The following is a 24,143-nucleotide window of genomic DNA, read 5'->3' as shown; positions in this document are numbered from 1 at the left end:
TTCTCTATGAGAATCTCACCCCTCACAAGGCACAGAGCTCATATCAGAAGTTCTCCCGAAACTCTGATATAATGACTAGCAGAGAGCTCTCTCATCACCACGAAGACCACAGTTTCCTTCACAGACACTGGAAATAAAACCCAAGAGCATGGAAGAGGTGTTCACAAGCTGGTGTTTAATTAAAGAACATAAACAAGATAAAAACAAGTGACTAAAAGTTTGCTCAGGAGTGTTTTATTATGTTAAAACAGGACAAAAGTGTAGTGAATTATCAGAATAAAGGAGTGAAGGAACAGTCAGCTGATATCGGTCCATTCCTGAGGCTGGTACAGATTCTCCAGAGGCCGTCCCTGAGAAAATACCCACAGCAGTGTAGGAGCAGCTCAGACAGAGGGATCAAAGAGCACAACACAGTTTACTACAACAGAGATCAGCTCCTTTCAACACAACAACTGACAACACTATTCCACATCACGATAGCAGTTATAAGAATGAACAGAGAGAGACACGATACAAACATAACACACAGCAAACTGAAGAGATCCAGCAGAGACTGGTGTAAGATCTGTACAGGTATATGTGTATATATATAGAGCAACATATATTTAACAGATATTTAAAACATTATGTCTCTGAACATGAATATTCAATGATGTTTCCGGAACATTAACATGTAAATTATGATGTTCAGGCAATTCTTTTAAAATAAAGATTAAACTACAATCTGTATTCTCTCAATTTCTTTTCTTTGGCTTCCAAAAATAAATTGTAATAATGTAACAACTAAATTTTCAGCTCAGACAAATCAACATGTAGTCTGTGTCTTTATTCTATCTCTCTCATGGACACAGTATAGAGCTACAGAGGAGAGAGACTGGAGCTAAACCAGCTGGTTACTGGTTTAACTGGACCAAACAAACACCTTTTCCCAGCTCTTCAGCTGCTGATATAAAACATCTGGATCATCTGCAGATACACTGACCCCTCCAGGACTGGACAGCCCTGCTGCAGACACACACTGACCCCTCCAGGACCTGGACTGGACAGCCCTGCTGCAGACACACACTGACCCCTCCAGGACCAGGACTGGACAGCCCTGCTGCAGACACACACTGACCCCTCCAGGACCCGGACTGGACAGCCCTGCTGCAGACACACACTGACCCCTCCAGGACCAGGACTGGACAGCCCTGCTGCAGACACACACTGACCCCTCCAGGACCTGGACTGGACAGCCCTGCTGCAGACACACACTGACCCCTTCAGGACCAGGACTGGACAGCCCTGCTGCAGACACACACTGACCACTCCAGGACTGGACACCTCTTACTTATTTTATTGTCCCAGAGGGACAATTTTATTGTCCCAGAGTCTCCAGCTCCCTTTTGCAGGCAGTTAAAAGACACAACACAATACACAGCACATTACACACAACAAGAGCCCATTCATAAAATGTACAATCCCAATAAACCTATAAATAAAGTAAAATCTCCCCTCAGTTCTCACAGCTTCTGTTAAAGAGGAGCTCTTGTCCTGCCTACCTCCTTCCTCAGGGCTGTGGAGTGGACAGTGGACTGTCCAGCTGGTCCTCATGATCCTCGCAGCTCAGGGACTCTGAGCTTCAGGTCTGAGCTTCAGTCTTGTTTCTCCAGTAACAGAAGATGAGCTCTGACACACGAGGGTCTCACCATCATCGTCTTCATCATCATCATGATCTTCATCTGCACGAAGGTTCACGATCACTGAGGCTCAACGTGTCTGAAATAAAGTTTCCACAGTAACTCGTGTAACGTAGCGCCGTGATTTCATGTGTTCAGACGAACAAAATACGAGACAAACAGCAACAGTTTACAGCTACAACACTAAAAGCCGCCTCGGATTTTTCACAAAGAAAGGAAACAACGATTAAATGTTACTTCTGGCTAAAAAAAAAATCTTTTCTGTTTCTTAGACATACAGGAACAACAACACATTTAAAATTCCCGCCCCTCTCATGAAACCCGGAGTTTATTGGGCAACTGGACCGAGTCTCGTCTATAATTGGGAAATTTTACTGCCAATCAGCAATAACTCTCACTGACCAATCGCGACATCGCTGGGCTCAATCCAGGGATCTGATTGGCTGTAGATCTTCTTATTCATAAACAGAGAGTATAGACCCCAGTCACATGACCCGGGTGTTTAATACACACCAGACCCTCACTACTGCACTGTAAACCAGCCCTCCATAGACTCGTGTATCACCACCGCCGCCGGCGGACAGTTATCGGAATCGACACCCCCTGCTGTAGCCCGATCAATAGGCTTCGTTTTATTGTTATTTTATTTCGAATTCACTGACACTGCGGGCTTTCTTACGTTTTCACTTTAATATCCAAAAACATCCCCGAAGTCCACATATTCAAACGTAAATTGTATTTTTGAAGGATGAGTCACAATAATGACAGTTTTGACTCCTAAACACATTAATAACATGCTTTATTATAATAATAATAATAATAATAGCTTACACTTATATAGCGCTTTTCTGGACACTCCACTCAAAGCGCTTTACAGGTAATGGGGACTCCCCTCCACCACCACCAATGTGCAGCATCCACCTGGATGATGCGACGGCAGCCATAGTGCGCCAGAACGCTCACCACACATCAGAATTAACCAAACAATTTAAGACCGTTTAAAATAAATGTCCATATTTAAAGATGTAGTAAATGTAGAATAATATCGAGAGGAACCGCCGATATCGAAATATCCCATTTTAAAACGATCGTATAGCGTGTTGCAATAAGTTATGATTTAGAATTATACTGGTCATGTGTCCTTTTCCAGAGCCAGGATCCACCCTGTGTGGTGGTGCAGTGGGACAGTGCCTCTAGTGGTCATGTGCAATACTGCAGCCTGGAGCCCTGTGACTGGACAGCTGACCCACAGGGGCTCAGGAGAGGGAGTCGGGCCTGAAGCAGAGAGCCAGCAGTGTGCTGGAGCCCAGCCTGTCTGAGAGGGAGGAGACAGGAGCCGTGCAGGTGAGTGTGGGGCTGTGGCCCAGTCACCCTGCTGCTGGTGGGACTGGTGTGGGGATCTCTCTGCCCCAGGAGCCCAGCTGGTGTGGCAGCTGCTGGTGCTCTGGACAGGACTGGCTCCAGCCTGCAGGACCCTGAGCTCAGGGCTGTGGAGGGGCTGGACTGTCCCAGGTCAGGGTCAGCAGGGGGAGAGGAAGGAGTCTGCTGGGAGCCCAGGGTCTCCAGTGCAGTGGGGAGCTCAGAGCCCAGTGTCTAGAAGTGGTGTGGGAGTATCTCTGTGTCCCAGAGAGGAGGGTGGACAGTGGTGCCCCAGAGGCCCAGTGGGGTCCTGCCCAGCACCCCTGGAGAAGGAGAGGAAGGACTGTCTGCAGAGGCCAGAGCTGTCAGCTCAGCAGAGGGCATCCCAGAGGCTTCTCTTGGCCAAGCAGAGGGGGCTCAGCCTCCCCAGGGAAGAGCCGCTGGCTGGGTCTCTAGAGGGAGGAGGAGCTGTTGACCTTCCTGCTGCTTCTCCACTCGTCCCCAGGGCAGCTGTCCTGTTAGTATCCAGCAGCATCAGTGCTGCTCCTGAGACCCTCATTCTGCCTCTCTGGCTGTTCCTGAACACTCCCTGTGTGGCTGTTTGCTGACAATGATGCCTGTGGAGCTTTAAACTAAACTGCCCTGTGTCCCTGCCTGCTTCAGCTCATACTCCCCATTCCCATCAGCAGGGCTGCCTCTCAGTGTCACTGTGTTCATTCTGACTTCCCACTGCTTCACTGACTGGGTTTCTCCTGGGCCAGTCTGGCCTGGACCTGTGTCTTCTATCCCTTTACACCCTGTGATCTCTGGCTCAAGACTGTCAGGCCTGGGGGCTGGGGGGCCGATTCTCATCAGCAGGGAAAGAGCCCATCAGCCCCAGAGACACAGGAGCCCCTGAGACAGAACAGAGTCTGAGAGCAACAACCTCTACTGCTGTGTGAACTGAGTGATGAAAATAAACCCCAGAATGATCAGTGCCACTATCCAGACTTGTGTGTCATTATTCACTTCTCATTTGTTTCTATAGTTTTTCTCTGACCGGCTGTCCACAGGTCCTGCACTGACCAGACAGCAGGTCAGTCAGTATGTCAGCTGGAGCCTCAGTGCACGCTGGGACTACAGGTCACTATTCAGCACAGAAGAAAAGGCAACAATTCAACTGAAAGATGCAGTTTAGGTTCTGTGTTCCACGAGGCTGGTTATGAACATTAGTAATATCTCAACTCTCCTTTCAGTCTGGTAACCTGAATCCTGTGTGTGAGGAGGCTGGACCCTGCTGGTCCCCTGTGTGTGAGGAGAGTGTCCATGTCCCCCTGTGACCTGAAACACTGCCCAGGCTGTAGAGCTCCACTCCGGCTCTGTGCAAGGGGCTGAGCCCTGTCTTTCATCTGAATCTGGCTGGACAGACAAGTCCCACACTGGTGCTGGACACAGCTCTGTGAAACTCCCTGGCTGAAGATGACCAAACTCCCTTTCTCCATTAATACTGACTGAACTGATCCTCACTCCATTAACACTGACTGAACTGATCCTCACTCCATTAATACTGACTGAACTGATCCTCACTCCATTAATACTGACAGTCCAGAGGAGACAGCAGACACACAGAGTCCCACTGGACACAGCAAGACACAGCCCAGACATCTTCACACAGGCTGGACTGTCTCAAATACAAAGCCAGCAGCCATATCACCCTGCAACTCACAACTGGCAGCCCCACTGGAGCTCAGCAGGTGTGAGCCTGGCCAGTACCTGGATGGGAGACCTCCTGGGAAAAACTAAGGTTGCTGCTGGAAGAAGCGTTAGTGGGGCCAGCAGGGGGCGCTCACCCTGTGGCTCATGTGGCTCCTAATGCCCCAGTATAGTGACGGGGACACTATACTGTAAACAGGCGCCGTCCTTCGGATGAGACGTAAAACCGAGGTCCTGACTCTCTGTGGTCATTAAAAATCCCAGGGCGTTTTTCGAAAAGAGTAGGGGTGTAACCCCGGTGTCCTGGCCAAATTTCCCCATTGGCCTTTATCAATCATGTCCTCCTAATAATCCCCCTCTGTGAATTGGCTTCATTACTCTGCTCTCCTCCCCACTGAGAGCTGGTGTGTGGGGAGCGTTCTGGCGCACTATGGCTGCCGTCGCATCATCCAGGTGGGGCTGCACACTGGTGGTGGTGGAGGGGATCCCCATTACCTGTAAAGCGCTTTGAGTGGAGTGTCCAGAAAAGGCGCTATATAAGTGTAAGCAATTATTATTATTATTATTATTACAACATTTTAACAATATAATCTGTTAAATACACAACAGAAATTTTACCTCTGAAAAATAAGCATTGACAAAAGTAATTTCAAAATACAAAAATGTAACAAATTTCAAAAAGTTGGAATAAAATCCCCATGTTGCTGTCTGTCTGTGTCCCCTGCCTGGAGGACAGAAGGAGAGAGACAGTGAGGACCAGTGGAGAGACAAGAGACCAGGATTGTCTCCAGGAATCACCAGATGAGTCCCAGTAGACACATTGTCTCTCTCTCTCAGGTCTCTCCTCCTCCTCAGGACAGAGAGGGGGGCGGCCAGACTCTCACAGCATCCCCCTCACAGATCCAGGGGTGAGGTGATTCACAGTTTCGTGGATATACAGTTAATGAACCCCGGCTCCAGTATCCACAGTACCCATAGTAACTCGTATCAACTGTGACCCTGTGAGAGAGAAGGAGATCAGAGTCACTGAGCCAGTCTGCTCACCTCAACACACCAGCACCTCTCTCTCCAGCTCCCTCTGCTGTCTCAGAGAAGACCTCCTGTGAAAACTGTCCTGTTATTCCTCACATTGCTGTTGACACATAGGAGCTCATGTTAACTTTTCTCTTTGATCAATAAGATTTACTCAGCAAGTTACAGATTCTTACAAGTTAGATCATATTTACTTGTCTGTTTGACTTACTTCCTGCCACACAGTTAGAGACTCTGAAAACACAGTCAGTGGACCTGAGACACAACACAGTCAGAGCAGTGATTCCACCACAGTACCAATAAAACACCAGCAGTGCAGTACAGGTCAGTGGGACTGATCACTGCAGGGGCTCAGTTTGTTCTCATTCTGAGCACTTTAGAGCTGCTTCTTCCTTCAGGCCCCCTGAATTACTCACTGACTGTGGGAGATTCTGCTCCTGAATAAAAAGTCCCTTTGCTTTGTGAATTAGGATTGTCAACCTGTTTCAGACCATCTGTCTGTAGGGAAAACAGAGTGAATTTCACTACTCAGAGAAGAGACTCAGAGCTGCAGACAGACAGGCTGTGTGTGAGAAGAGAGCAGTCAGACAGTATCTGACTTCAGTGGAGACATGATCTTAAACTTGTGATGTTGTGAGACGTGTGCCTGAGGTTTCTCTCTCATGTCTCCTGCAGGAGTGTAGGGTGAATCACAGGTGAGTCCAGGCTGTTATGTCTCTGAGATTATTTCCAGAAGACAAAGTGCTGGAGAGTCTCTCGATGGGGTTGAAGTGACACAGCTGGGAGGAGCTACAGCTGTGATGTTCAGGAGACTCTTGTCTGCAGAGACCTGGACTGAAACGTGTGGCTGAAGTCCAGTCCTCCTGCATGACAACACTGAGAGAGGATTTCTGACATGCGATGCTCTGGCTTTTCCTAAAAATGGCATTTTTTTACTCTTATTGTGAAATACACTGGGGTCTGTAATCTGTTTTAATGGCATTAATTGGAACTTCATCATCTCTGGCTGTGTATTCCGACTCAGTGCTGTGGATTAAGGTTCTGTAAGAATCCGCATTCTATTTTTCCAGTATCTAAACCATGTTTCATCGTTAATAGTGACCCAGTGACACCCTTGAAACTGCTTATGTACCATCTAGTATCAGGTGGGCTTGACAAACACACAACATAAGACACAACACAAGACAACACACACACTTATACACACTTACACTTTTCTGTCCAGGACTGTTCCATCAACCCATCTCCACTGAGATTCCCTGTCCTTCCTGCTCAGACCAATCCAGTAGTTAGTGTTGTCCTTTAGTAGACGTCCCAGGAGCTCCTGCAGAGACACACAGAGCAGGTCAGCTCACCCTGGACACCAGCACCAGTCCAGCTGGACTCCAGGTCAGCTCACCCTGGACACCAGCACCAGTCCAGCTGCCTGAACACCTGAACCTGAACACATCTTCCTTCTCCTCATGAAAGAAAACAGACTCACAGTGAACACATACAGAGTGAACTCAGCTCACATATCCAGCCTCATTAGCTGGATTCAGAGACAATCAGAACGTGTGTTTCCCATCATCACTGAGAGTCAAGACCAGGTTAGAGGTCTTTACTAGAGACCTTTCATTTCTACTGTTCCAGACAGTAACCATCAAGGGCAGTTTGGGATGTATAAACATCTCTTCATTACAGTACCTCAGCCATTTCTTGATTAATAATTCAACTCCATCAGTTCCTCTTCTAACCAGATATTTTCTATCTCTGTGTCTGACTGGGTTTCCTTGGAAACGTGCAGCTGTGAGCAGGAAACAGCTGTTTTTCCAGAGTTAAACGTCCCGCTGATGGGGCTTGTCTGGGTAGCTGGTTCCACACTGTCACAGCCCTTCATGCCAGTGAGAGCAGCAGGAAAGGAGGTTGTGGGTCTGGTGTCAGCTGGGCAGTGTGTCTCCTGGGACAGGGCTGGTCTGAGATCAGAAACTGTATCTGAGCACACAGTGGGCATGATCTCACTGTGCCTGGTGTTGGGCAGCACTGCCTGTGAGCCGTAGAGCAGAGATCCATCCCCACACTCTCATCTCTCACACTGCTGCTCACTCTGCTCTGTTCACACACAGGCTGTACAGGGGAAATAGTCACTGCTTTTCAAACTCTGAAGGTGAGGACACTGATGAAGGGCTCATAAGGGGACTGGTGAGGAACATTTATTGGAGAGGATTAATGAAGAGATTATAATTTTATTTGAAATATTAAGTCGTTCCTTGTATTTTTGAATGGCTTTTCAGTGGAGTGTTTTTAAAAATTATGCTAATCTTTCTCCCTCAGAGAATCTCTTGTTCTCACCAGTTCCTTTTTGTCATTAATCACCAGCAGCTGAGCTCCCACTGACGAGCAGGACTGATTCGCAGACTCCCAGGATCTCCAGTCAGTAGAGACGTAGTAACATCTTCCACTGTCTCCCCCCTTCCATCCCTCTGGACAGCACTGCTGCTCTGTACAGACAGACACACAGGAATCACCTGGATTAATACTGACTGAGCCTCAGGGATTCCTCAGGACTCTCCTCTGTACAGACAGACACACAGGAATCACCTGGATTAATACTGACTGAGCCTCAGGGATTCCTCAGGACTCTCCTCTGTACAGACTCTCTCAGTCCAGTTCAGTGACACTCATCCACTGAGCTCCTGTACTGTTTCTCCTGGAGTCCTGCAGCACTGAGACTCACACTGACAGACGGGTCAGTAGTGAGTCTCCACCTGATTGTCACTGACTGTGTAGAGAACAGCCCTGAGGCTCTTATCCTCATGTCTGAGAGTCTGTCTGTCTTCTCAAACACGTCTCTTACCAACAGCAGCAGCTCCAGCTCCAGACCAACCTGAAGACCAGCTCTGTCCAAGAAACAGGTCTTCTCTCTCCTCTCTGCTGCTGTTTCACCCTGCAGACCTGTCACTCCTACACACATTCAACTCTCACTCCTACACACACACACTCTCTCACTCCCACATTCACACTCAACTCTCACTCCCACACACACACTTACTTCTCTTCCCAGTAGAAGGGTCCACACAGAACTTCTCCAGCTGTTTCCTGTATCTGTCAGCTTCATTCCTGTGATTCTCAGCTTCACTCCTGTGTTTCTCAGATTCATTTTTGTATCTCTCAGCTTCACTCCTGTATCTCTCAGCTTCACTCCTGTATCTCTCAGCATCATTCCAGTGTGTCGCAGATTTATTCTGGTTTCCCTCCAGCTCTGACTTCATCTTCTCCAGCTCCTCCTCCTTCTTCTCCAGTTTTCTCTCCCAGTCTGAGCTGTTCTGTTTCCACACTGCAGGTCACAGCCCCAGAACACACAACATCATTTAATCAACCAGATTCATCTGTCTGCCTGTCATCTGTATATCAGCTGTCCGTCTCTGTCTGCCTGATCTATCAATCACAGGATGATCCACTTCAGTAGTATTATCATCTCCTGGTCTGTGCATCTCTGATCTTAATTATTTAATTAAACTAATGATTTACAATTAATATCATGAGTATTTCAGTGCTAGTTGAGAAAGGGTGTGTGTCTGGATGAGGACAGATAAGAGCACAGCGATCCACACAGGAAGCAGGAGCTACAGCAGACAGCTCTCCTGGGGGACTGGGAGCTGCAGGAAGCTCCGCCTGAGAGGACCTGTGTGTTCCTGCAGAGTCTTCTGTCCTCATCCAGACAGCCTGGGCACAGCCTGCTGGGATGTGTACAGAGAGTGGGGCTGAAACCCAGGGAGGTTGTGATGAAGGTTTACGTCATGGTAAAACCCTACTGTTACGATCCCTGCCTCTCGGCAACGAAAGAGGCAGAAGAAGGCGTAGCCTTAGTTCATCAGTCCACCTGTCAGTGTGCACTTTCACCACCCCAGCTCCGTCTCATCTGGTATTCAAGCACTAGTCTTTCCCTACCCCCTCGCTCAGTATTGGTTTCCCTTTCGAGCTACTTAGTTGCGCTACGCCTTCTACCTCCTTGTGCTGTTCTGGTTCCGACTCTGGTTTCTCCCCTTTTACTACGTCTTTGGATTACGGCTCGGCTTCGGTTGCTTTCTCCCTGTTTGGTTCTCTGGCGTCCCCTGGGCTCTCGGCTCTCTCCTTCGGCTTCGGTATTTGGATCACGACTTGTCTTTATCGGCTCCCGCAAGTGGGTTCACTACTTGGTTTCGGTTTCACTGGCCGAATCCGTAACACCCACATACAATACTGTGTTCAGCTCCCCAGTAACAGTATTTTACAGTACAGAACAGCAAAGAGATTATTGTTATTATTATTAGTGAAAAACTGTCTGGCACTCCATATTTAGCTCACAGCTCTGAAAGGAAAGTATGATTTTGTGAAGCTGGTCTCACACTTCAACACTTAAACACTAAATCATCAATACAAAATCATTACACTTTGTAAAATTAATTTAATTATATTTAATTATATTAGATCATTTCTGAATTAGGACATTCCCAACACACTAGCCTCTGTACTTACACATATATTGTAGGTAGATCAGTTATAATCCTGTTCGTACATATATTCTCACTCTCATTAATAATACTATATGTTTCCTCAACCTTTTCTGTGTGTTTATAGTGTTTGTTCCTCTATTCTCTGTAATCATGAGTCTTGTTCACTGCTATTTTCTGTTTTAGCTTGTGAAGACAAAACCACAACCTTCCCCACAGAGAAGCTCTGAATGACCAGAGGAACATCACCATGGCAACAGGGCTCAAATACAGAAACATCAACACTTCACACTGCTACAGCCCTTCAGGAAACACAACTGTGGTGTTAAAAATACTTTCAGAAAAAAGTAAACACTTCACTGGCTTTGTGCAATTATGACTTTCAGGTCATGTGACTTGTAGCCTCTTCCTGTCTCAGGCAGTAAGAGAGCAGCTTGAGCCCAGCAGCTCACAGCCTGGAGCCACAGTCCTGAACAGCAGATATCCAGAGGCTGATCAGAGCCCAGAATATCTGGTATTGCTTCACACACACATATAAAAGAGAAGGGTGACTGTGTGTAGCCACTCTTGCTGCTCAGACATCAAAGCCTTATGATCTCTGTAAGATTAGACACAGATTCACACAGGTCCATATGAAATGACAGGAGTGACTATCAGACTTACAGACTGTCCCCAGGGCAATGACTGTGACCAGTAAGACACACACTGTGACTCCCAGGCTGATGGACACACAGCTCCTACTCCTGGACTGTCCTGGCCAGGGAGAGAGGGAGACAGGTGAATTCTCCCCACAGACTGGACACAGCAGGACTCTGAGTGGCCGGGGAAGAGGAGCTCAAGCAGACACCCTGACTGGAGCTGCAGGGTGTCACTGGGACTGACTGTGGAGGAGGGGTGTGAGCAGCTGAAGGCTCAGAGTGAGACACTTCAGGAGGGGGGCTGACAGAGGCGTCTCCTCACACCAGAGCTGTGAAGAGGTCATGTGACTGACCACTGAGGAGTGAAAATACACCGTGGTCAGAGCGAAGACCCGCTGGTGCAGACTGACTGACTGAGAGAGATCACAAAGAGAGTCAGATAGAAACAGCCAAGGAGACCAGGAAACACAAAGAATAAAATGTCAGGCATGAACAGATCAGATATAAAGGTGAAATAGTGCAGCAGAGCAGACACACACTGTGTCAGTACGCAGGTGTGTTGACCTTTCACTGCGTCAGTTAACTGATCGGGTCTTTCATTCTGTCTTGTTGTGTATCAGTGAGTCGCTGTCAGAGTCACAGACAGACGACAGTAAGTCAGAGTTTATCAGTGTGTTACAGAACCAGTGTATCAGAGTATAACTGTGTGAGTGTATCAGTGTATCAGAGTGCTACTGTGCTACTGTCTCAGTATCTCAGTCTCTCAGTGTCTCAGTGTCTCAGTGTCTTGGTCTCTCGGTCTCTCAGTGTCTCAGTATCTCAGTGTCCCAGTATCTCAGTGTCTCAGTGTCTCAGTGAATCAGTCTCTCAGTCTCTCAGTGCATCAGCTCTGAACTCACTGGTCTGCTCTCCTCCTGGCTCTCTCTCTGCTCTCCTGGTCACAGTCTCGTACACATCCTGTGCTGGTTTCTGTAGCCCAGTGTAAACGCTGTCTGTGTCCATAGTTCTGACTGTATTAGCAGGGTCCAGTGAGATGTTTGGACACTGAGTCACACTGAGTCTCTGCCAGGTCAGAGTGACACTAAAGCACTGGACAGCAAACAGGAACTCAGAAACCCCTCCTCCTCCTCTCCTTCTTGCTCATTCTCTCTCTCTCTAACCCTCTGAGACACAGGAACATCTCCAGACACACTAGACTGAGAGGGAGAGGGAGAAGGACAGAGAGACACCATCATACTCACAGAGGCACAGAGTGAGAGAGCCAGAGAGACAGGAGAAGAAAGACAGTGTCTGGTCACTCTCCCAGTGCAGCGTCAGTGTCCTGTACTGCCCAGCAGCACAACCTGTCTCTCTGGACCCTGTCCAGCCCAGTAGCAGGAGGTGTGTTCCCAGTGTGTTCCTGGATAGTGTCTGTGAGGCTGACAGTCAGATCCAGTCCCGACTCCAGCAGGGAGCTGTGTCAGCATGCGCAGGAACAAGAGACACCTGAGACTCCACAGCCAAAACATTGTGTTTCTTCTCTTCTCTTTCAGCAGGAATAAACCTTTACCTGTTCCTCTGCAGCCTGCAAACACTGTGATCAGCTGTAAGTCTCAGGCCAGGCTGCCTGCACACTGACAGTCACACTAAGAGAGAGTGAGCACCAGTGGCAAGAGTCTCTTGTTCTTGAAGAGATGAGAATGAAGAAGGTGACTCTCAAACACACTCTTTTCCCTGTAAGAAGGACATGATGGACTGTTAGACTTACAGATCCCCACGACAGCGACTGCAGCCAGCAAGAGGCACACTGTGACTCCCAGAGCAATGAGCAGACCCCTCCTGCACGTGGGCTGGGCTGAGACAGAGAGAGAGAGACGGGTTAATAAAGAAACTCTGACCGCCTGGCACACAGCTGGGGAGGGTGAGGAGGAGACACAGCTCCCGTCCTGCGCTGTGGTCCGAGTGGGGTCAGACTTCACATGAACGAGAGCTCTGGGCAGTGAGAGAGAAAATACTGGAGAAAACCAAACCACAAGACAACAAACAGGAAACTACAGTCTTGTCAGCTTTATATAGAAGAAGGGTTACAAACAGATAAATAATATAAATACATTTATGTGCAGTCACATTTATTTGTCTCTATAACAATATGTGCAATGTAATTTAGAAACTAGTGGTTGTGCACAAGTTTAAGCCATCTTAGACACACTGAGGAGTTACAGGATATGTCTGTTCTGAGCATCTTCACTCAGACACTCCACAGGTTTCTTACTGTATAAAACACATCCGCACAGAAGAACAGTGAGAAACGAGAGCAGTTCAGTAGTTAGGAGCTCACTGATCCAGGAGCTCACCCAGCTGTGTCCTGAGAGAAGCCAGGGTATCGGCTTCAACAACACAGCAGGACAGCTCATCCCAGACTCCCACAGCTGCTCTGGAGTCAGAAGAGCTTCGACTCTTAATAATACAGCTGAGTTTGGGAGGGAAGAAAGCCAGCTTGGAATGTGCAGTCAAACACCTGATCACATCTCAAGGTCACCTGCACACGAGCTGCCAGTGTTAAGTGTGAGTAGCTCAACCATCAAACCCACAAATAAGATCTCATGGACTCTGTGTCAGGTGTTCCTCACCAGAGACCACTTTCTGGACTGGGAAACACAGATCTGTCAGGACTAACTGTTTAAATTCAGTGGAATCTTCCTGTGAAGAAGTCAGACATCTCTACAATATGACCTGATCGCTCACTACAATAACAGGCTATCATTCCTGCTTTTTCAGGAAATGACATAATGGAGAATTAGAGCACAGATTAGCAGAGGTGAGGGAGATCTGGACTGTTGTCCGGCCTCCTAAACTTTCATGAAAATTCAAGTTGTGAACTAGATAGATACTTTATTGATCCCGTGAGGGAAATTGCAGAAATTGCAGAAATTGCAGAAAACTACTTGTAACACATACTGTCATGACATCACAGTTCATAACTAATGCTAAACAACCAAGACCCTTTACAATATCTCAGTGTTACAGTGTAGCAGACAGACAGTATCACAGTGTTCCAGTGCAGCAGACAGACAGTATCACAGTGTTCCAGTGCAGCAGACAGACAGCATCACAGTGTTCCAGTGCAGCAGACAGTATCACAGTGTTACAGCGCAGAAGAGAGACAGCATCACAGTGTTACAGTGCAGCAGACAGTATTACAGTGTTACAGTCTAGCAGACAGACAGTATCACAGTGTTCCAGTGTAGCAGACAGACAGTATCACAGTGTTCCAGTGTCAGAGGCAGCTGTGGGGGTCTGTACTCACTGTGGGGGGATCCTGGCTGTGCTGGAATAGTGGTGATGGTTGGCCTCTCCTGTCCCTGTATGTTAGTGAATTTGATGTCAGCGTAGGTCACATCTTCAGCCATGGTGTCTCACTGTCTCAGCGTCTTTAAAATGTCTCTTTCTCGTCACACTGTACTTCCTCTCCGCACAGAGACAGAAGGAAGGGTACTGAACGAGGAAGAGTCAGAAGGAGGAGTTTTCTCAGTTCCTGTTGTTGTGACTCAATGCCCCCTTCTCATTTCAAACCTTTCTGCAGTTCTAATCCTGTAACATACAGTTGGAACATTAAATATCCTCCATTTAAGTTCCACACGTTTGATTATACATGTTAACATAATAGATTAGTTCTATTTAGACAGATCCAAGACTTTTTGAAAATCATTTGCTGCTTCTACAGTGTTTACTAATCCTATTAGTTTGGTATCATGGGCAACCTGACTAGTTTACTAACTGGACCAGAAAGTAGATCACTGACATAAATCAGGAAGACCATCAGAAACTCCACTAATTACATCATCCTAATAAGAGAACTGACCTCTCATCTGTGCTCTCTGTTTAATAACCAATTCTCAATCCAAACACAATCCTTTCCTGGAATTTCTAACACCTGCGAAATGAGAATGAATCTTTTATGCTGAACTTTATCAAAAGCCTTCTGAAAATCTAACCAGACCAGATCATCCTCTCTGTGTGTCCATTCCCGATGCTGGCTGTGTGAAGATCTCTAGGAAGTTGCTCAGACAAGTCCTGCCTCTTCTGAATCTGTGCTGACTGGTCCCCAGTATCTGATTTCCACACAGGTGAGCCTCTACTTTACAGAAGAGCCTGTTAAAGTTTTTAGATCTCGATCTTCACCATCAGCTGTTCATTTTGAGAAAATGTCATCTGACAACCAGCCTCCTCCTCTCATCACTAGACAGGCTGTTCTCTGCTTTACAGACAAGTACAGTCAGTGATCTCACCTGTTGGTGAACTAACTGCAGTCTCAGGGGTGATGTAGAGTTAATCTTCTAGGGCAGCACATCTCTGATAAAACACTGCGTGTAAGTGATCACACTGAAATAAAGGTATAACAATCCAGTCAGGTTCAGACAGTCAGAGGAGTCCTGTCTCATCGCCAGTGACTCTGACACAGAGCACAGACAAAAGGATCTTACTTCTCTTTAAATAAAACATGTTTAAAGGACACAGCCAGCAGAAAAGCACTTTATAACCTTAAAACCCCAGACCTGTTTCCTGTGAAGACCCTCTGTGATCTTCTGCACAAGACAGGCTGACGTCTCAGGGACTGGCCTACCCCCCCACTGCTCTGTGAAGACTCACAAGCCAACAAACAGGATAGAAATATATTAGTGATACAAAGAAGCAGACAAGTGGACAGTTGAGTAAAGCTGCCTGTCAGTCTATGAGAGAGCAGCAGAATGACCCACCTGTGTGAAGCAGGGCAGACAGCACTGAGCACCTTCACTCTGGGGTTACTGATGAGCAGTGCAGTCTCAGTATTTCAGAGTAAGAGACAAGTCATAAACACATTGTGAGCAGAACATTCTCAACTAAAGGGAAAAATGTGCAAATTAGATGCAAATTGAAAAACATTGAATGACATCTGTCCCTGGACACTGGAGCTACTGAGCTCTGTGTCACAGAGTGCTCTCTAGGCCTCTGTAGATGTGTTTTGCAATTTAAACAGAGCTTCAGCACAGTGGAGTGACACTGTTACTACTAATAACAGTCCAGTGTCCAGAGTCTGGAGGAGGGGTCAGTACTGCTCACAGTCCAGTGTCCAGAGTCTGGAGGAGGGGTCAGTACTGCTCACAGTCCAGTGTCCAGAGTCTGGAGGAAGGGTCAGTACTGCTCACAGTCCAGTGTCCAGAGTCTGGAGGAGGGTCAGTACTGCTCACAGTCCAGTGTCCAGAGTCTGGAGGAGGGGTCAGTACTGCTCACAGTCCAGTGTCCAGAGTCCTGGGATGTGTTCTAAGAGAGTTGAGCACCACTGAGCAGAGCTTTCACACTGCTTACAGGATTAGTGTGCGGAGACGACTGTCTATGTCTTCTCTGATCTCTCACATGCTCTGTGTGATGTTGTGTATACTTTTTTTGTACTGTTTTGTATTTTATGAAACTGTGTTTGTGTGTAAAATAAAGCTGCTTGGATGCAAAACACATTTCTGAGACATCGGACAACGGGGTATTGTCTGTATAATATTGTAATAAAGAATTAACTGCTGCTTTAGTGTATTTTATTGAGTCTTCTGTTTGCCCCTCAGCACAGACCTGTCCACTCCACAGCAAACAACACCAGTCCTCTGCTCTGTCAAATTACACAAAACCCTTTGTGGCAGAAAAGCAATTATGTAGTGGAGACACAACAGTGGTAACAAATTCATGATGTGTGTTTCTCAAAAACAGTGTAATGTTCCCTTTCTCAGCTGGGCCTTCAATACTGTTTGACAGGATGGGTTTGATTGAGAGGGTCAAATTAATTTGACAAAAACGTTATTTGTTTCAGGGAATTTTTATTTGTTTAAAGTAAATGTGTTTGTAGTCCTTCCATGAATTCTTCCACAAGAATAATGGGTATTTTTGACCTGGGGGTGTAATTTAGGCTCTTTATCTTTCATGAAAGTTTTCCATTTAAACTTTGTAGAAACAAGGTAGTTATTTTCCAAGGTTTACTGAAAATTAAATAATACAAGGGCAAACAGTGAAAATACCGAACAATCTTTTACCAGAGATCATTACAAACCTGAAGACCTCAAGCCTCTTATAAACATTAAAGGAGGGAGTCGCACTGGAACATTTTGTGGACATGATAACTACGCAGTATGAACATCAGATTCATTATAAATACGTGTTTTTTTCTATTTTACAAATTCCAACGTAAAACGTATCGCCCAAGTGAAAACACACTAGTCATTTTATTGCGGTTCGAGGTCGGAGCTGCAGAGGTTTCGTCTCCGGATTACAATCACCAAAGCCAATTACAAAAGGTATTTTACTGAATCAAACTCCCACACTCTAACTGCATGGTCGCGTTTGCGTGACGTCATAGACAGTAGCCTCACCTGCGCCAGGCGAGCCGAGTCCCACACATGCGCAGAGGAGACGCTCACCGGCCGCAGGTGAGTTCATTATCGCTGCAACTGTTTACTTTATTAGTTATCCGTGAACTAATGCATAATTCACAACGTTCTCATTTTAAGTTTTCATATTGCTTTAAGTAACACATTAAGTACAGAATAGGTTATTTATTAGAAATTTGATCAGATTGGATTTGGATTTTCTCCCATATCTGAAGTGGTGCTTAAAACTGACCAATCACCTCAGAGCAAAAATCTTGGGGGTGGGCTCTCATCCAGACATTTTGATTGGCTGGTGTGACGTCATCATTTGGTGCCACCCTCTCATGAATAATGCGACTCTCCCCTACTCAGTTATGCGACACGCCCCTTCATTGACCACGCCCCTCATGAATATGCATTGTGGGCGATGCTCGTTCACCGTTTTGTTTGGTTTTATTTTTGTGTTAGAAATAATGTTACGAAGAAAAGAAGAAAGTAAGACAGAAGTCAAAATTCTTTATTAAGTTTTGCAAGCATACAAATCAAAGACAGTTGGCAACAATGAAACAAAACACAGAGTGAGATACAGAATCACAAGTAACGGCGTCCGGGATGACGATTTCCTGTCCAGCGCCAGCAGTCTGGTCAGTGCGGGATGGGTCCTGTGCGGGCGGCAGGGACAGCAGCCAGGGGAGACCTGAAACACAAGACAAGCAGGTAAGAGCTCGGAGTTCAGCCCTGAGCAGCAGCGCAGCGACAGTCATCAGACAGGAGTGAGGAGCTGCGCTGGCGGAGGGGCTCAGGGAATCACTCGGCAGTACAGCGCAGCTCGCTTTGCGCAACACGGGCTCGTCCCGCTGTCGGGAGGATGAATTTGGAATAAAAAGGGCTCAAGACCTCCAGACCGTGTCCTTATTATCACGAGAAATACTCACCCGCTTTAATTTCGATTCGGATTTAGGAACCATATGAAGTTTGATTAATTTCAACGTTTTATTAACTGCAGCGCCGACAGAGACGCGGTCTGTTTGTCTGAGCCGGGTTGTGCTTTTTAAACTCTACTCTCACCCGTATGTTGCTTTTAAATTTTAATTCGTTCTAGGTTCGTCTTGGCTTTTTAAAAAGAACTTACCGCTCTAAGGAATCTGTATGACCGGGGTCACGCAGAGCGAGGTTTGCTGTACAGTACTGCCATCACATCTGTCCCGGGACAGTGCGGGATACTGAGCACTGGATCACTGAAGGGGCTCTAGCCTGTTGTACAGTTAAAACCCGAGTGCAGAGCACTCCACTGAACAGGGTGTTACTACTAATCAAGTGCTTCCCATAACGAGATCTAGTTCTCAGTTTGCCCCTGAGCACAGGTCCCTCAGCTCCACAGCAAATCATGTCAACCCCCTGCACTGTTAAATACAGCAAGACTCGTCCTAGATCTGCACCCAGTACCCCAGCAATGAGCCACAACTTTACAGTCAAGCACTGTTTATTCATGAACAGGAGATGAGTAACAAACAGAATAAAACAGTTTATTTTTGGAATTGCACCGCTCCATTTAGCTTGAACTGGGGGAAACTGGTAACTTTCCCTGTCCTGCTGTAAAGGTTAAAGCGAAAGAGTTAAAACATTTAAAATGCATTTCTCGTAGAAAACGTTACTGCTTTTGTCATGTTTCGCCCCCCTGCAGCCGAGCAAAGCGCCTGTACCGGGAGAGCAGCGGGGTACCAGCCGCCTCTCCCCCAGCCAGCGAGCCGCCGGAGTCCCCCCACCTCCCCTGACCCCAGCCTGCACGGGCCTGGAGCACAGACCCGCCCCTATTTATAACGTGAACCCCTGATGAGCGCGAAAAGGACAACAGAGGTAGCAAAATAAGAGACACCGGGGACCGAGATGGAAATGTGTGGATATCTGCTTAATAACACTGCTGTATAGTGTCATTGTTTTATGCTTTATATCCTTATTTGCTGTAATAAACTGCTGTGAGTGTTAATTGGTTAATTGATTATTCTGGGTTGTGGTAGGGTGGGGTACAGGGGTGTAGAGAGCCGTGAATCGGGTCCCCCTGTGAGCAGCCACACCAAGCGGCTCGCAGCGCTACAGCCTCCGGGCACCGGGCTATCGTGGTCGGGAGTCGGGAGCCGCTGGTCTGGGCCTAGACTGCAGCCTCATCCCCGGCCTCGATTAGAGCCCCGCCGCCCGAGGACACTCGCAGCCCGGTAGGTGAAGGATGACGCTCCGCGCTGCTGAGGGAACGTGTCCCGTCACCATGGTGACTGAGACAGGGGGTGTGGCTGTGCTGAAGGTTCAGTGTTAATAATGTCCAATCAGCGTGTGGAAGAGGTGGGTGTAAGAACAGCCAATCAGAGAAGCACAAGTTCAGCCCGAGAGAAAAATATCAGCCGAGAGGCGGGTCTCGAATGCGGGGCTCCGAGGTGGAGATGTGTAAGAGTCTAAAAGTAGTATCCCTGCTCATCTACTGTGTTTCGGGTTTTACAAAAGCTTTTTTTTCTTTGTAGGCTTGAACCCAGATCTGCATTATCTGCACATTAGTCTGGGGATTTTAACCCAGACCCTCACCGCCCGCAGACCAGTGCGCTACATGATGAGCCTCAGCGCCGCCAAATATAAAAGCTTTTAAACTGCGATTCACCCCCCGGCTGAGAGCAGGACCCCCTTCTGTAATAAAGACAGAGCAGAAGCACAGCTGGACTGCAGGAGCCACTGCACAACTGCAGCTCAGATGAAGTGAGTTGATGATGTTTGTGAAGATGGAGGAGAGTTGGAGCTGCGCTGAATCCTGCAGTGATCTGGAGCTGCTGTTATCCTGCACAGTGTTCAGAGGGGCTGTCAGTCCTGCCTGTTGCACAGGACTCTGCTTCACTGTGAAAGGTGTTGCAGTGAGACAGTGTGACTCCATCTGTTTGTATTGAGCAGCTCTAGTTTGACAGTATGATGGAATTAGACTTGAATTATAAATGTGGACAATCAGGCTTCACCTTTCCACTGTTCTCCATGAGAATCTCACCCCTCACAAAGCACAGAGCTCATATCAGAAGTTCCCCCAAAACTCTTCGGTATAATGACTAGCAGAGAGCTCTCTCATCACCACGAAGACCACAGTTTCCTTCACAGACACTGGAAATAAAACCCAAGAGCATGGAAGAGGTGTTCACAACCTGATTTTAATTAACAAAAATAAGATAAAAACAAGTGACTAACAGTTTGCTCAGGAGTGTTTTATTATGTTAAAACAGGACATCAGTGTAGTGAATTATCAGAATGAAGGAGTGAAGGAACAGTCAGCTGATATCAGTGTCCATTCCTGAGGCTGGTACAGATTCTCCAGAGGCCGTCCCTGAGAAAATACCCACAGCAGTGTAGGAGCAGCTCAGACAGAGGGATCAAAGAGCACAACACAGTTTACTACAACAGAGATCATCTCCTTTCAACACAACAGCTGACAACACTATTCCACACCATGATAGCAGTTATAAGATTGAACAGAGAGAGACAATACAAACATAACACACAGCAAACCGAAGAGATCCAGCAGAGGCAAGTTTAAGTGTAAGCTCGGTACAGGTATATAAAGCAATATATATATATTTTTAACAGATATTCAAAACATTGTCGATGTCTATAAATATTCAATAACACTGCTGGAAAATTTAACATTTAAATGTTTAGGGAATTAATTTGTATTCTCTCTTTATCTATTCTAGTGCTGAGAAAAATCAATATTCTAATGCAATAACTAACAAACACAAATCAACGTAATCTCAGGTGGGTAGCTGCGTCAGCATGCGTAGGCTGCAAAGGAACAAGTAATAGGTTTATTCCATGCTGAAAAAAAGAAGAAAGAGAACACAACGTTTCGGCCGTGGAGCCTTCTTCAGGTGTCAACAGAGACATTCATCAACAGAGAGTACAGACCCCAGTCACATGACCCGGGTGTTTAATACACACCAGATCGACACCCCCTGCTGTAGCCCGATCAATAGGCTTCATTTTATTTCGAATTCACTGACACTGCGGGCTTTCTTACGTTTTCACTTTAATATCCAAAAACATCTCCGAAGTCCACATATTCATACGTAAATTGTATTTTTGAAGGACGAGTCACAATAATGACAGTTTTGACTTTAAACACGTTAATAACATGCTTTACAATATAATTTACATTATAATTTAGTATTATACTCGTCAAAATTAACAGGACTCCGAAACACAACCTATATCTAGTAGCCTTGAAAAATAATCTAGGATACACATTTTAATGTTAAAGGATTAAATGAACAATCAGTTCAATATACAAGAAGGAAAACACAACGTTCAGCTCACACCTGAAGAAGGCTTGACAGCCGAAACGTTTTGTTTTCTTCTTCTCTTTTCAGCAGAGAATAATCCTATTACTTGTTCCTTTGCTGTCTACGCATGCTGATACGGCTACCCACCTGGACTACTCCAATCAGTTCAATATGTCGACATTTAAAGTCGCAGTAACACTGTGGAAAGCGATGTCAGAAGGTGACATTTCACAGTGTGGCCGCCAAGCGGAGACACTGCTACACGTGTCTATGGAGGCTGTTCTAATGAAGCCCTTTTCAGTTTCCAGCTGTGCTCCACTGACCGCGATGTCATCTGTGTCCAGTCCAGCTCCTGGCCCTGAGCCTCAGTGACACAGCAGACACCAGCTCCAGGCCAAGAGCCTCAGACTGACACTCTCACCAGCTCTGAATGAGCCTCAGTGGGATGTTGTGCTGAAGGTGTTTCCTGCAGATCTTTCAGCCACTATTCTGTTAACTGTGCTTGTCTGCCACAGTCCAGAACAGTTTGTCTGACTCATTTCACTCAGTCCTGGAGAAATCTGTCCCTGCCTGTCACACGTGTGTCTATTGATCTGTCTGGATCAGAGATCTGTCACTTTCCAGCTATGATTTTAAATCCCTGATCAGTTTTACAGCTCAGGGTAAAAGCTGGAGGTCTGTGGTCTCTCTTACACTCACTCTCATTCTACAATTTTCTGAATTCTGTATTGATCCTTTTGTAATTGATCCTGTATTGATTATTGTGTCTAAACCCCTCTGTACATCTGTCAAACTCTCTACGTCTCATTCCAGCTGTAACAGATACAGCTCCTGTCTGAAACAGTCAGTAAGATCATTGTGTATCGACACCCTTGTCTGTCTTTGCCTCCTTGAGTCCCTGCAGCTCTCCCTCTGAGAGAAGGTGACAATATTCCTCCCGCTGTCCCTCTCTGTCAGGCTGCCCTGAGACAGGACTGGCCACAGTGTGGCGCCACTGCAGGCTTCCAGAACAGGACTCTGACTCTCCAGTGTCAAGAGCTGCACCTGCGGACACTGATTGTCTGATGGGCTGACTGGACTGGGAGGATTCTCACATGGGATTGAGCTGAATAAAAGCTGTGTCAGGCGCAGGAAGGAGTAGTAGTGGGATTCAGGATAGACAGGTGATGGTAAGGAAGAGTAATTGTTGGTTTTGTGCTGTTTGGTGAAAGCTTGTTGCTTGTGAATGTTTTTATTTATTGTTCTTTTGGTTTCACGGGTTCATGCTTTTCCAGAGCCAGGATCCACCCTGTGTGGTGGTGCAGTGGGACAGTGCCTCTAGTGGTCATGTGCAATACTGCAGCCTGGAGCCCTGTGACTGGACAGCTGACCCACAGGGGCTCAGGAGAGGGAGTCAGGCCTGAAGCAGAGAGCCAGCAGTGTGCTCCAGCCCAGCCTGTCTGAGAGGGAGGAGACAGGAGCCCTGCAGGTGAGTGTGGGGCTGTGGCCCAGTCACCCTGCTGCTGGTGGGACTGGTGTGGGGGTCTTTCTGCACCAGTAGCCCAGCTGGTGTGGCAGCTGCTGGTGCTCTGGACAGGACTGGCTCCAGCCTGCAGGACCCTGAGCTCAGGGCTGTGGAGGGGCTGGACTGTCCCAGGTCAGGGTCAGCAGGGGGAGAGGAAGGAGTCTGCTGGGAGCCCAGGGTCTCAGTGCAGTGGGGAGCTCAGAGCCCAGTGTCTAGAAGTGGTGTGGGAGTATCTCTGTGTCCCAGAGAGGAGGGTGGACAGTGCTCTTCCTGGGGGAGAGAGTAGTGACCTGTCCAGCACAGAACCTGCTGGGTCAGGAGTGACTCTCTGCCTGTGCTGCCCCTTAATGTCATGTCTGCTTTTTGGGGAGGTTTTAAACCCTACTTCTGGAATCCTGTGCCCATCAGCCTGCTTATTTTTTTATTTTTAAGTGTTTAGTCTTGACACTTCCTTCTAATTCCCCAGTGCAGTCCTGATGCTGTTGAATAACCTCCTCTCTGGCTGAAGCTCCAGCCCTGTAGAGTCTTTGGCCTGAGTCAGACTGTTCTCTCAGTCGTCAGCTGTCCCTGCTGTGATCTGAATGTGATTTAAGAAACTTCTACAGCTCTTGCCTCACTGGCTCCAGGTCTTCTTTCCTCAAGCGGGGTCCTCTGATCACAGCCCCTCTGCCAGCAGCCAGGGGGCTGGTGCTGGTTCTGGACAGAGCCCTGTGCTGGGAGCTCTCCAGCAGGGGCCCTGGAGCAGCTCGGCTTCCTCCAGCAGCACTGACTGCCCAGGCCCTGCTCACCCAGCCTGGCTCTAACTGCCCAGGGAGCAGGAGCTGAGGTCACTGGGCCTGGTGGGCAGCTGTGCCCCAGATCAGTAAACCCCCTACACACACACACACGTGCACACAGACGCCCCCTCCTGTTCACACTGACCACCCGCACCCTGTGTGCTCCAGGCCCCAATCCCAGCAGCCTGTGCTCTGCTCTCGGCCTGCCTGCCCTGGCCCAGGTGTGCCCAGAGTCTCCCTCCCCTTCCTGGGAACTGAGTCTGCTCCTGCTCTGGTATGATCCATTGCCCAGTCCTGCTGCTGAGCTCCATTGGGCTCT

General features: G+C 47.4%; 1 protein-coding gene and 2 long non-coding RNA genes across 8 annotated transcripts; 1 reads left to right on the top strand and 2 right to left on the bottom strand.

Moving 5' to 3' along the window:
- Positions 1-212: 212 nt before the first annotated feature.
- LOC148640508 (uncharacterized) lies at positions 213-22,559 on the bottom strand. The gene is made up of 3 exons (XR_015930366.1): positions 21,581-22,559; positions 1,542-1,758; positions 213-350 (listed from the first exon to the last, which is right to left on the bottom strand). It is a non-coding gene; the product is annotated as an uncharacterized LOC148640508 (long non-coding RNA).
- Positions 5,325-15,663, bottom strand: LOC148640510 (killer cell lectin-like receptor subfamily B member 1B allele B). 5 transcript variants are annotated; one of them, XM_088619826.1, is made up of 8 exons: positions 15,408-15,663; positions 14,714-15,234; positions 14,159-14,442; positions 12,620-12,706; positions 8,794-9,078; positions 8,094-8,242; positions 6,974-7,086; positions 5,325-5,729 (listed from the first exon to the last, which is right to left on the bottom strand). In XM_088619826.1, the coding sequence occupies exons 3-8, from the start codon at positions 14,259-14,261 to the stop codon at positions 5,582-5,584; spliced, it is 885 nt and encodes a 294-aa protein (XP_088475952.1). In that variant the 5' UTR covers positions 14,262-14,442; positions 14,714-15,234; positions 15,408-15,663; the 3' UTR covers positions 5,325-5,581. The 5 variants fall into 5 exon arrangements, with proteins under 5 accessions (XP_088475952.1, XP_088475953.1, XP_088475951.1 ...); XM_088619827.1 differs by having other exon boundaries at positions 14,714-15,663; XM_088619825.1 differs by lacking the exons at positions 12,620-12,706; positions 14,159-14,442; positions 14,714-15,234; positions 15,408-15,663 and adding exons at positions 10,898-10,987; positions 11,772-12,414.
- Positions 17,252-20,455, top strand: LOC148640509 (uncharacterized). 2 transcript variants are annotated; one of them, XR_015930359.1, is made up of 4 exons: positions 17,252-17,300; positions 17,709-17,957; positions 18,925-19,216; positions 19,754-20,455. It is a non-coding gene; the product is annotated as an uncharacterized LOC148640509 (long non-coding RNA). The 2 variants fall into 2 exon arrangements; XR_015930358.1 differs by lacking the exon at positions 17,252-17,300 and having other exon boundaries at positions 17,644-17,957.
- Positions 22,560-24,143: the final 1,584 nt, after the last annotated feature.

Source organism: Lepisosteus platostomus, chromosome 25 (genome assembly GCF_059453375.1).
Source record: "Lepisosteus platostomus isolate fLepPlt1 chromosome 25, fLepPlt1.hap1, whole genome shotgun sequence".
Classification (NCBI taxonomy): domain Eukaryota; kingdom Metazoa; phylum Chordata; class Actinopteri; order Semionotiformes; family Lepisosteidae; genus Lepisosteus; species Lepisosteus platostomus.
The sequence above is the reverse complement of the archived record's forward strand: the minus strand, read 5'-3'. Positions and strand labels throughout refer to the sequence as shown.

What these genes read in the sequence shown, in the direction of transcription:
- LOC148640510 (XM_088619825.1), bottom strand. Translation starts at nt 11,874, where the DNA reads ATGGACACAGACAGCGTTTACACTGGGCTACAGAAACCAGCACAGGAT. An exon ending in GCCAGGAGGAGAGCAGACCA is followed by an intron (nt 10,988 to 11,771) that starts GTGAGTTCAGAG and finishes CTCCCTGGCCAG; the next exon opens with GACAGTCCAGGAGTAGGAGC. An exon ending in CCCTTCTACTGGGAAGAGAA is followed by an intron (nt 8,243 to 8,793) that starts GTAAGTGTGTGT and finishes CTGTCTGTACAG; the next exon opens with AGCAGCAGTGCTGTCCAGAG.